We start from the raw sequence: 13,421 nt of genomic DNA on the forward strand, positions 1-13,421 counted from the left end.
AAAAATGACATATTTAGCACTTACCATGTGCCAGGAGCTGTCCTAAGCAACTTATTTCCCATAACTCATGTGATTCACATGACAGCCTGATGAGGTAGGTGCTATCTGTGCTGGACCCCCCGTTTTACAGAGGTTGAGCAGCCTGGCTGAGGTCCCCCCGCGGCAGCTGCGGAGCCGGGGTGGGAACCCGGCCGCTGAGCCCTGGGTCTTGAACTTGGACACACGCCGCTGCCTGGGGCTCGGGCTCGGCCTTCTGCGCCCAGCCCCGTGCACGCTGCTCCCTTCCGAGTGCGCCCTGCGTCCTGCCCCGGTGCTAACCCCTCTCTCCCTGCCGAAAAGCCCAGCGGGCTGGAGCCGCATCTTGGCCTCCCTGGGCTTTTCGTTCCCAGCTTTTCCTCCTTGAAAGGTTACTTCAACAGACAACAAAAAGCCGTCCTGGTTGGACCCGTGCAAGCGGGACGGGGCCTGCGCTGCCGGCCGAGGCCCCACATCACGGTCCAGGTGCCCTCGGCACGTGCCGCCCCGCCTGGTGCCGTCACGCCCGGCTCGTCCAGAGCGGCTGGGTGGCCTCCTGGTCCTGGTCTGCCCCCCTCTGTGTCTTGTGGGGTCCGTCTACGACGACGGGGTCAGAATGGAACCTTCCAGAATTCCCATGACCTGCGGAGCTGTGTCGACACCTTCTTTAGCTGCAGGCTCAGAATTAGCGCTCCTTTGACCTTGACTCTTCTGTTTTGGAGAAGCAGAGGGGTCTGTGTTTAGCCCTTTCCTGACGGCAAAGTTGATCCCCACATGGGCAGCTGAGAACGACGTGGTCGGCCACCGCCTCCCAGGCTTTTGTCACTGTCCCCCCGATGACTCTTCCTTCCTGGTCTGTGAGGGTTAAAGTCAGAGTAGCGGGCGCGGTCACGGTGTCCATCATCTCCCGAAAGGACGACAGTGGGGAACGCTTGGCCCACACCCCAGGCGACTGGCTGCCGGTCTCTGGGCGCCCTCTCCCCTCAAAGGCCTGGGCCCTGGGCCTCGTCCTCCTCCCGCCCTCAGGACAGGAGAGAAATAACTGGCCCTCCGTTCTCGGACATTTGCACGCATTGTGCCATTTGAGTCATAGAAACCAATCCACCAAACCTCGCTGTTCGCACTATATTTCTTTTCTTTTTTTTTTTTAATTATTGTTTTTGTTTTTCAATTACAGTTTTTATCACTCTTCTTGAGTTAAAATTTCTAGTAACCGTGGTTACCACATGGGGTGGCTCTCGGCGTGGTGACTGGGCCAGCATGGCCAGAGAACTTGCTGGCAACGCGTCTCCTCGAGTCCTCCCCGCAAGCCACCAAATCGGAACCCGCAGGAGCCGGCCGGCAGATCCCGGGGCTTCCGGGGCAGGGGGCCCGAGGCACACGCTGATGTCCCGAGGCCCGCGTCCTGTTCCTGACCAGCTCCCCGAGAATGGCCGCGCCTCCGGCCGCCCTCTGTCCTCCTCCTCGACAACTCACTGGACAGGTGTGGCTGAAACAATTTCCCTTCCCGGTTGCGGGATACGTGTCGGGCTGTCACGGGAGGAGACCCCTCCACAGTGCTAATCTCTGCTCTCACGCCGGCAGGAGTCCCTCTCAGAAATGACGTATTTCCAGTTCCCTGGGCTCCTTCCTTCGGTGACATTTAATCCCAAACACGGGGGAGCAGAGGGAGGGCTGGCGGGACCCGGCACTCCACATCCATCCCTGACAGGCACAACTCCACTGCTCTTACGTCCTGCCATCTTTCCAGCCTGGTCTGCAACGAGCCACCTGGGCACGACGGGTCTGCGGAGCCTCTAGTCACACGCCGAGCCCGTAACCCAATCTCGCTCTTTGAATGACGCCGAGAGCCTTTCATAATCCCTTTTTCTTCCCCGAGTCCTACCCCCGTCCTGCCGCTAATAGTGTCTCGAGTTCACAAATACAGAGCTCAGACACATTCGCGAGGTTAAAAATGAGCCGCTCGAGACCTTTCTGTGGTTTCGATTTACCCTGAAATATATATAAATTGGATAAACTTGTTCTGAAGAGAAAGAGAATCCTAGCGTATGTTGGGACCTTACTTTAATCGTTCATCACCTGCAAAACAGCAGCATAAGGTAAAGTATGTAGTTGGACACTATGTGTGTGTATCTGTGTGCATGTGCGTGTGTGTATGTGTGTGTGTCTGCCTTAAGAAATGACGAATAACCCATAAAATGCTGGGGTCCGACAGCTGGCTGATGTTTGTCATTAGGACAGGTCTGTGGCTGAGCAGTGACGATGGTTTTGGCATTCGTCGAGTGCTGACTTGGGATAAAGGAATTTACAGGCATCACTTCACCTAATCTTCTCAAGACTTTAACGAGCGAGGCTCTAACGTCCCAGTCTATAGATGGGGAGATCAGGTAACTTGCCCAAGGGTTCGCCTGTGGCCCGCGGTGCCGCAGAGACCCGGCCCGTGACCTTGACCAAGTCCACGGTGGCGGCGACCCCGTGCGAGGCTGCCCCCGGGGAAGGGCACGTCGCTCTTTTTTTTCTGATGAGAGAGCCTGACAAATGGTTTGCCTTGGTGCCTCTACGCAACAAGCACATAATGGTCTTTGGTCCCCAACTTTAAAATGACTCCGTTTAAGTAAAGGCCATAGTAAAGCAGGCCTAGGTGGGGAAGGATTGAAGCGATTTCCCCAGGAACCGATGCTGACGGAGTGGAATGCGAAGGGCTACTGTGAGGGGTCAAGGCCGAGTCAAGGTCAGAGTCGGGCCCAGTTCGAGCTGAGGTAGGCTGCAGGCAGGACGCGGTGGAGGTGAAGCTCGCCGCCGAGGGTGAGGGATGAAGCAGGGGCCGACGGAACCCACGCCAGGGTCTCAGAGCAGCCTCTGACCTTTTGTCCACGGAGCATCTGTCTGGGCCGGACATTTGCGCCCCAATGGGTAAATGCTCACGGCGCTAGAACGAACCCTAATTTCAACACAGAGTCACTGACCGTAGGGCCCACGAGCCCTCCCTAAGCCGTGGACGCCATCGGGCCCTGGAGCAGCACACCTGAGTCTCCAGTGCCCTCTCGGCACACAGTGGGTGCTTTACAAATATCTGTTGCATTGACAAGGTCCTCATCCTCGTGGGGAACAGAACAAAACGAAAAAGACAGGGAACGATTAACGAAGGCGTACACGGATTGCTGGAATGGGAGTGACAGGTGTCCTGCTTATAGCTGGCATTTGTCCTTGGGGAATTCATTATTTGGCCACAGCGGGGACGCTGGAGGTGTCAGAGGCCACGGGTTTGGTTCCTAAACGGGCAGGTTTAGCTTCTTACCCAGAAGGTCTCAGACCTGGGACGCAGAGGACCTCCCGCCAGTGCAGGCCACTGCTTCGCAGGGTCTGAGTGAGGGCGTGAGGGTCCCTCCCTGCCTCTCTGAGCCAGCGTCAGCTGGCTGGGGGTGGGAGTGTGTCGCCTTGTTATGCACACAGGACGGCATCCCTGCCGGGACCTCTCCCTGCCCCGCGGACACTCCGCGTACACGCACGGGCCCCCTGGGCACCGCCTTGCCTCTGAACCCCTCGTCTGAAGGGGCTGAATCTCTGAATTGTCATTTCTTTTCCAGCATGGGTCCAGAGGACACTAAGAACGAGCCAGCAGACTGAGCGACTCCATAGCATTCGGCAAAATCAACCTCGTGTTTAATTTCAAAAGCTCGCACCTCCAGCTGCGCGTGTCCCTTGAAGAGAAGGGGCCACCCCGGCTCCCTCACGACGCCCCCTGGGCTGAGTGCACCGCCATGCACCTGCTGACGCCCCTCGTCCCATCTTTGAATGTCTATTTAAAGGTACCCTGGTCAAAAGTGTCCTTCCATGCCATGATAGAAGCAGGTGATAATGTCATTATTATTATTATTATTTTTAAAGTGAGAATGATACAGCAGAAAGTATGTAAGACTGAAAGTCTTGAGTTCTACTCGCTACTGGAGCCACCTTGGTTCAGTTACTTAACTCGGCATCTCGACGTCTTCATCTGGAAAACGGGGTGACCGCCCAGCTTCCCAGGCCCTTCCCCTTGTCGCCTTCCTGCTGACAGGCAGGAACGGACTGGTCCACTCCCACCCCTCCTGGGGTTTCTGCCGCCTCCGTCATTTATCTCACCGAGAAAAACCACAAGGTCTCGGGTTGAAGATTCTCTCCTTCCACAATAAATTCATCTTCAAAGACTCCTTTGAGAAAGACAAGGTTCTCTGGGGTTTGTGGGAACGACCTGAATGGTCAGCCCCCGGCGGCTGACACCACTGGCCCTCGTGACACTTGGTCAGGTCACACTCCAGGGACTAGCACTTGCCTTGGTACAGTCTGGGACTAGTCACGGGTTGTACCACATCCAGCCACGAAGCATCGGGGGGAAAAGCTCTCCTGCACTGACCATCACACAGCTGCCGATGTTGGTAATTCAATCTCTTCTCTTCTTACAGGTCTGCTCAGGGTTTCCGTTTCTACTTTATCCAGTTCTGGTAGTTTGCACCTTTCCAGGAGTTTGTCCATTTCGTCTTAGTTACTTAATTTACTGGTTCAACTGTTTATAGTATTCCTTTAAGTCTTTTATTCCTGCAAGGTCTGTCATAATGGTCCCTCTTTCATTTCTGATTTTAGTAATCCGAGTCTTCTCGTATTTTTCATTCTAGCCAAATGGCTGTCAGTTTTTGTTCTCTTCAATGATCGGTTTTGGTTTGACTGGTTTTTCTCTATTGATTTCCTATTCTCTATTTCGTTGATTTCGGTCCTATTCTATATATTCTGCATGTTTTAGATTTAGTTGCTCTTCTTTTCCAATGTCTTAATGTGGAAAGTTAGTTATTAATTCAAAATATTTCTTCTTTTTTGATATGGATGTTTACAGCTTTAAATTGTTCCCTAAGGACGGACAGCTTTAATGACATTCTCTAAGCTCTGGCATGTTGTGTCTTCATTTTCATTTATCTGACAGGATTGACAAAATTCTCTTATGACTTCTCTTTGATCCTTTCGTTATTTAGGAAGTTTTAATTTCTACATATTTGTGAGTTTCCAAAGAAAAATTTCTTTCTGTTGTTGATCTTTCTAATTTTATTCCATTACGATCAGAGAATCTGCTTTGCATCGTTTCAGTCCTTTTACATTTGATATTTATTTAATGACCGAATGCTCAATGCTCTTTACATTTTACTACTCAGGAAAGTCAGGAAGAGAGCAGGACTTCTTAATTGGTCCCAGGGTCTACATGCAAAGCACTCCTCAACAGGAGAATTCTGTTACCTGTGAAACTGTCATCTGGGAATTCTCTTGCCTTCTATAATGACCCATGGAAGAGGTATTCAAATGATCAAAGGGATAATTAAGGAGAAAAAAACCCCAGGATTTTAAAATTCAAGACGACACTCTGAAATGCTTTCTCTGTCTCCATCTGGAATGTTCCTCCATTTAGACCGCTAATTAAAGGTTTCAAAACTTTAAATGCAAGCGAGGTTCTGGAACGTGGGTAGTGCCAGGAAAAAGTTCTAGAATTCATCCATATTTCTCCTCACCGTTCACACACCATCAGCAGGGTATGTAAGAGACCAATGGTGCCAGTCACCAGTTTTTGGGTTCAGGTGCTTCTTCTTTATTTCACATGGCTTACGGGGCACCCCTCATCCCAGACCTGCGGCCACGTGTCCAGACGTCTGAGAGAGAGAGGGGCCACTCTGGAGACCCCAGGTTGTCACTGCTGACCTGCAGGAATGGACGATGTGCCCCCCCCCCCACACCCCGGGAGTGGTCCTGAGTCTCAGCTCCTGTCCTGCCACACGGGGGGATGGCGTGCCAAGGGTGGCCTCCTCTAGCCCCCCGTATCCAGGACGTGATGGTGAGAGGGGTGATACTCACACTTACTCATTTTATTTTATAAAAAAGAAAAGCTTCGAGTTTCAGACTAGCTAGGAACGGATTAAATGAATGGTGTCTTTTCAGATTTTGGCTGTGCCTAAAGGTCCATATGTTCCAGGCTTCATTCTTAAGTCATGATGACACACACACACAGTCACACACACACTCACGCACACACAGCCACACCCCACACACTTACACGCACTCACATATGCCCGAACCACCCCCACACACGTACATACACACAAACACACACACACCACGGAACACGCTTTCATAAAAACATGAGGAATTCCATTCAATTTGAACCCAAAACAAGGCAAACCTGGTTAAGATATTTGAGCTAAGAGGACAAATTTAAAATCCAAATACACTTCCTTTCAGATGACTTATTCGATTCAATTGCCAGTAAGATATTTCATATTCTTTTCTGAATCACCCTAATTCAATATGCAGTACAGTATGTACTGCCTGGAAGCAGTTCAAATCCTAAATACTAGAGAGAAATATCCAGCGACTTGGAACTGACTTTTCGAGCGGCCGATCCGCACCGCAAGGCTGAGCGAACGTTACACCTGGGCCACCTCCCGCCACACCCCACGTGGCCAGCTGGGTGACGGCGGCTGGCCGCACTTGCGACAGCTGAGCCAACCTGTGGTTTCTGCCCCTCCGGCCAATGCTGGAGCCAGGGTCGCCGGTGCGTCTGCGTCGCTGTGCAGGGGGCTAGACAGGGCCACCCGCTCCGCAGGCCGGATCCCAGGTTCTGCCCGGTTATGGCGGGGCCTGGGGGCAGTGTCCACAGAGCACGGGGCAGGATTAGGGTACAAAGTGCTGATGGCGTGCAGCTGGGAAGGTCAAGGAAACTGCCAGCCACTCGATGGAAAAAGAGGTGCGAGAACATTAAAGGGAGATCGCGGGGAATCAAGGCGCACGTAGGAGAAAAAGACCAACATCGCCTTTCTTCTAAAGGTCGAAGGGTAACCGTAACGCCAGGTTCACCAGTCAGAGGCATTCGGGCTTCTTTGTGGCAGCACGGAGTGGGGGCGGGGGGGGGGCTTGGGCTCTCCTTCTGGGGTGCAGGCTCTGTCTCCTCATCGGCCACCTCCTGGGGCAGCTGTTGGCCCCTCGGGCCCCGCACATCTCCAACCCCAGCCTTGGATTCTACTTGGGGACTAATTCTGGTCATCTGAGGTCAATGTCTTTGCTCTTCTTTACTTACCGGCCTAAGCCCACGAGGCTTAAGAAACATTCATGACAACTAGATCACACTATGCGACAATTCAAGTTTTATTGTTCAAATATGCGTGTGTGTACACAGAATATCTATATATTATATACACATATGTATGTTGTGTATGTACATACATGTATGTGTGTGTAACTAAGTAAAAACTAGGATATTTAAGAGTTTTAAAATCTATCAGATCACACGTTTCTTTAGCCAAACGATACGTATTCTTTGAGGAGCCACGGCACTTTATTTTCATGTTTTATTTAGGGGGCGATCATCCCGTAAGTTATATAAATGCCTAATCACTGTACTGTACACCTGAAACTAATATAGTAGTGAATGTCAGCTGTAATCAAAAAATTTAAAAAAAATTGAAAAAAGTCTAAAAAATGAATTAAGAAAAAAAGAAGAAACAGTACAAAATCAGGCGGTTCCAACAAGCAAACCCAGCGGGGAGGAGGCACCCAGGGATTTGTTTTCTGGGCTCCGAGGCGAATTCCAGGTGCTGTGTTCTGTTTTCCCAATTTCTTTTCCTCCTCTGCTTTTGGAAGCCCCATTCATCCTTTGAGTCTGATCCAGAAGACTGTACCAAGTTGGGGAGGGAACAGAGGCAGCGGGACAGACGGGGGTGGTGGGCAGGGGGAAGCCTGATATTCGTCCAGTTATGTGGCAGAAAAGCCTTGTCTGTCTCGGCCCTAAGTACCTCGTACCTGGAACGGGGCCCGGTGAAGCGGAAAATGCTCCCCAAACACACGTGGAATGACTGGAATTCCTGGCGCTGTACTGTGTGCTCGAGGCTCTGCTGGATGCTTTTAAAAAGAGCGGTGAACGCGCAATAACAGAAAGTCACTGGATCGAACGGCGTGCCCTCCTCCGCATAGTAAGAATGCATCCCCCGGGGTGCTGCCTGCAGAGCTCGGGCTCACGCCGAGGCTGTAGCCCCAGCATTTCAGCGGGCGAAACCAGAGTAAGTGATACCTGACGCAGAGCCTGTAAACCTATTGCCTAAGGGCCGAGCCCGGCCCGAAGACGGTTTTTGTGCAGCCCAGGGGCTAAGAACGGTTTTGACGTTTTTAAAAGGGTCATAAATTGAAACAGAGAAAAATAGACATCGGAGACTGTAGGTGGCCTGCAGAGCCAAGAATATTTACTATCTAGCGTTTTACAGAAAACGTTTGCTGACCCTTGTTCTAAGGAGACGCCAGGAATGTGCTTCTGGACTTACTTTCGGTTTAAAATGTGTCTGGCCCGGACCCGTGTTCAAACCTGATGACGCTGTGGGACTGAGGCCCCGGCACGACTCTCTGCGAGCCGCCTCGGGCCACACGTGCGCGTGGGGCCCTTCGTCCAAGCCGCACCTCTGATAACGCACGCTTGCTTACGTGACACTTTTTCTAGGTGTTTTCCTGTGTATCGATCAGGGCGCTTCGCAATGGAATCCACCTGGACTCTAGTCGAAACACTCAAAACGTGACCCGAATACTTCTCCTGTCTTTCATTAAATCTGGGAAAGTTTTGGTCATCGTTTCTTCTGTGATTATTTTCTGTTTCCTTCTTCTTTCTTCTCCTGTGACTTCAATCACACTTGTATCAGATTGCTTCCGATCGTGTCATAGGTCACCCAGTCTCTGTCATCGTCAAAGACCTTTGCTTTCCATCGTCCAGAACGGATAACTATAGTCTTCTATCTTCAAGTTCACTGGTCTTTTTTTCATCATCTCCAATCTGCTATTAGACCCGTGGAGTGATTTTTTCTTTTTTTTTTTAATTTTTGGATATTGTAATTTTCGGACCTAAAATCTGGCTCTTTTTCAAAGTGTCTCATCTTTTCTGCTTAGATTTCCCATGTGCGCATTGATTATGACCATATTTTTCCTTACGTCCCCAGCATCATTCTAACAGCTGCTCTGAAATTCCTGTCTCCTAACCCCAACGCGTCGCCTAGAAGCCGGTTTCCATTCATCGCCTTCTCTCATGAGCATGGGTCGCATTTCTGTTTCTTTGTATGTCTAACAACTTCTGATTTACCCTGAACATTGAGAATGCCATGTTGATCGACAGTGGGGTGTTCAACAGACGCAAAAGGTGACCCATCTACGGAATTTTAATTTTTTACTATCCATATTAAAAAAGAAACAGGTAAAATTTCGATCGTAGTAACATTGTTTTTGACCACTGTAGCCAAATATTATTTCAACTTGCAATCGATAATAAACATTGACATATTTTACAATCCCTTCCCATGCTAAATCTCTGAAATCTGGTATTTTGTATTTACAACACATCTCTATTTGGACAATCACGTGGCTAGCACCTCGAGCGGCACAGCTGTAGAGAGAATATCATTCTAGAAAATCATTGAGGGCCGGCCCAGTACAAGCTCCATCACTACGGAAAGCAAAATCCTGACAGTTTTTAAACTTTACTCCTTGGTGCTCTGCCTCGGCGCCTTGGTGCCTTGGCCTGCAGGGAGATGAAGGGGCTGCTGAGCACCCCGGGCTGCTCTTTCCCAAGAAATATGTGTCTCAGCTCAATGAAAGCAGCTCTGATTTCATGTTTCATGAATTTGGTGTCTGTGCATAATTTTAAAAATATTTCTATGCTAAAAAAACATAAATGACTTTAAAATATTTTTCTCGCACAGATCCCTAATCACGTCCTTGAACCCATGCTGACCTTTCCTTCTCTTGATTCACCTACCCTGCTTTCTAATCATGTCACAAAAGCCAGGCCATCTCTGCTTCCAGGAGAAGAGATGGTGGCCTGTCCGATCTTTGAGTCTACACAGTGGCAAGGCCTTCCTTCTTTGGCCCCGTGTGTGACTGATTGATCGACTGACTGATCGCTCAATGGGTTTGTAGGATGGCTGCTCATATTCAAGATGCTCAAGACTACTTCCTAAAATGAGCTGTTCCTCAAGGCCTTCAGCCTTAGAGCAGAATTTCGTAATTTGCCAAGAAACATGTAAAACCAATGAAACGAGTCTCAGCTTCTCGCTTTCCTGCCTGTCTTCCATCTCTGACACACGTTTTACCAGTTCGACAAATCCAAGGACATTGGCGCAAACACCAAATGCTCGGTGAAAAGTTTTGCACCAGGCAAGTGGCACAAGTTGAGCTTAAGAACCCCCAAAACTGCCATGTCAAAAGCGCAGCCTCTTTACACAAGGTAAACATGCCTCGATCGGATACACGGAACCACAGAACGAAACCAGGCACCTCAAACCCAGAGAAGGACAGAAGGCCGTGGCGAAATCACACAATGCGGCAGAGTCATACAGTTCCATGCGAAAGCCTGCGAAAACGTGACTGGAAATCAGGCGGCTTTCCTGGTGAGCACGTTTCCCCCAGTTTGTCTCGGATGACAGCCCAGAGAATCCCCTTCGGAGCACGTGAGTACAACGTGGCTGGGAACAAAAGGTCTGATGGATCCCAAACAGCGAACAGCGAGATACGCACTCACTGGCCTTGATTCAGCAACCGAAACAGGCCGACCACAAGCACTAGCCAGAGCGCGCCCACTCACTCCCGGGCACTCACTGTGTATGATGAGGGCCATTATGTTTTTCTTTACGAGATGCTCTTAATGGCCTCCTATAAGATGCCTTCCAGCTAGGTTCGTAGGTTTCCATCTACGTTCTGGCTCAGTAGGCAGAAATTCAGTCTTTCCAGCAAGCAGCGCCCACTCAGCAACAACGGGGCGCAGCACGACGCTACCGACTGTGCGCCACCACCCCTGCTGGCGGGGGCCGCCTGCCCTCCCACCACCCCATCGGCGGTCCTTACCGTGCCTGGCAAGGCTGTGAGTTGCACCTTCGGACCTGGGGCTCCGGACGGCTTGCCGGGGGGCAGTCACTGTCGTTCACCAGCGTCGTGGTCTTGTTCACGATTCGTGTGCAGGACACGATGCTTCTGCGTTGCCCTGGAAACCAGACGGTGGGATGCTGAGAGGCCACTGCTGTACGTGCCTGGGCCAGGCCCTTGCCCGTGCTCGTGCAGGAGCGTTCGGGGGCACCCTCTGATCAGTGTGTCGCTCACGTGACTGCCGTGATGCCTTAGGCTGTCAGGGAGTTAGGGAGGCAGAGCCATAACCTTAGTGATGAGGGTGTGGAAGACATGGTAAGGGCGGCAGGAAAAGTCTAGAACAGGATCAGAAAGAGGCAACATCTCAGAGCACCTGTGTCTTTGGATAGCTAGGGATTCACTGCGGCCAAAGTTCTGATTTGGGTCTTTAATTTCCACTGTCGAATGCCGACCTATTTATCTGTTCGCTTGGTGTTTAAAGTCTGCAGAAGTCCGGCCTCTGTAAATACCCAGCCATCAGCCCTTGCGGGAGGTCATGGCTGCCTTTTACAGAGTATCTGCTTGCTGGAGAGAAGTGAGAACCAGGGAGGCTGGTCTGGAGGAGACTTGGGGACCTGCGTCCTGCAGGCGGGCGTTTGAGAGCTGGTCTGAGAACTCATCCAGCCAACCAGCTGCTACCTGTGCCTCAGTATCTAGCACCTGCTCCTGGGAACCTGCACTACCCATTACCCCAGCCGGATGTGACCATTTTCCTGGGCGTTCCCAAAGCACCCGACACGTCACTTGGCCCCTGACTTTGTCCAGGAGGCAAATGATTGGGGTGGGGTGGGTGGCCTCTGGAGCCAGGCTGTGTGGGTCCAAGCATGGCTTGATCGTGACCATAGTGAGAGTATTGTCGCCCATAAGCCACCGTGCTTCTGCACCTCAGATCCCGCCACTGCGCTGGCTGGCTTCGACTCACTGTGCCTCAGGGTTGAAATGAACTGATACGTAGAAAGTGCTTAGAGGCTCTGACAGGGGCCAACACTTCATGTGAGCTATAGTCCTGTTATCACGATTATCATTCGGGAAGTGTGGCCATAAAAGATTAATAGGACGTCAAGTAAAGCTGGCTGGCTCCCAGCCTCCTTGCTCGGCCCTGACTGGTCACGTTGGGCGGACTCGATACTGTGGAGTCCCCGAGCTACGCGGTCAGTGTGACTCACGCCCACGACCACGGCCTTGTGTGGTACAGAAAGCACCGAGGCGGCCTAAGCCAGATGGCCGCTTTGGCTGCAGGTCTGACAACTGCATCAGGGAGCTGGGAGGCATCGGTGTCATAGAACGATGTCGCTGGGCCAGCAGTGACAGCTGAACGGCACTCCCCCTGCCGAGGGGAGCCGGCTCGCTGGCCCGTCCCGTCCATGCTTAGTTTGCAGCAAGTTGCTTGAGAAGAACAGAACAGTGCACAGGGACATGGGCGGTGGCTGCGCTTGGAGGCTGGAGGGCCGTACGCAGAGGGACAGCTGAGGGACAGGGGGACTGACTCTCAGGGACAGGTGCAGAGTGGAAGGGTGGCAGGGCTGACGGTGGAATCCTGAAGCCAGGTCATCTGTCAAAGGGGCCGCTAAAGAGACTGAGAGCCCACACCGGTGGCGGTCAACCAAGACCGAAGACGTGGGAAGGCAGGCACAGCCGCCTCGGGCAGTGTCCGACGGGCCGACCGCGCTGCGGCTGGAATTCCTGCCCCCTGCAAGTGGGACAAGCCACTTAGTGGCACAGTCCTTACGTGCGCGACCTCTGACTAATGTTCTCGTGTCAGCAGACAACAGCTGCGCAGGACCGGGAGTGGGTGGGGCCGAGCCGGGGCTCCGCCCTGCAATCCCACGCTCTGGGCTAGCACCGCGGAGTCCAAGTCATCCTTCCGCCCTAACTCTGTGCCCATCGCAACCCGTGTCCCACCTCCCGTGACCCCACAAACTCCACTGTACTGAGGGGCCGCTGCAGGCCTTCAGAACGGCTTCCCGTCACAGCTCCACACCCATGCGGTAATGAATGCAGGGCCTTCTGTGCACACTGACTTACGCAGTGCGACAGCCTCCTCCCTGCGGTGGGCCTGAGGGCTGATCACCCCACTTCAGAGGCGAGGAAACGCAGGTACAGAGAGGGCGACTCAAGCGCTCAAACATGGCAGCGACTGGTGAAGCCGGGACTCCGCGCCGCAAATGTCCCACCGAACTTGCCCTCCCACCGGAGCCTGCGCTGGGGTCACTGTGGCAGACAGGAAAGAGCTTATTTGGAGGCAGAAGCATCCTCTGGTGTCTCTCCACCAAGCGGCGCCAGCTGAAGGTCCCCGGGTCCCCTGTTGCCCCAGTGGCGTAGCCAGACATCGGCCAACCCCGCACCGCAGACCAGAGTCAGAGAGCCCGGGGTGGGCACAGCTCAACACGCAGGAGTCTGGGTGACTCAAGCATCCTGCACAGAGATCTGCAGCAGGACGTGGCTGCGCTTCCGGTCACGTG

The 13,421-nt window shown here is 52.3% G+C and overlaps 1 protein-coding gene across 1 annotated transcript in view; it reads right to left on the bottom strand.

Annotated features, from left to right (window-relative positions):
• The window catches only part of ADAMTS17 (ADAM metallopeptidase with thrombospondin type 1 motif 17), a 194,812-nt gene that overhangs the window by 26,114 nt on the left and 155,277 nt on the right, over positions 1 to 13,421 (bottom strand). Inside the window, exon 19 of the mRNA XM_036232032.1 lies at positions 10,903 to 11,038. Coding sequence (XP_036087925.1) covers positions 10,903 to 11,038 — 136 coding nt within the window. The remainder of the gene's footprint in view (positions 1 to 10,902; positions 11,039 to 13,421) is intronic.

Source organism: Rousettus aegyptiacus, unplaced genomic scaffold, assembly GCF_014176215.1.
Source record: "Rousettus aegyptiacus isolate mRouAeg1 unplaced genomic scaffold, mRouAeg1.p scaffold_m13_p_14, whole genome shotgun sequence".
Classification (NCBI taxonomy): Eukaryota; Metazoa; Chordata; class Mammalia; order Chiroptera; family Pteropodidae; genus Rousettus; species Rousettus aegyptiacus.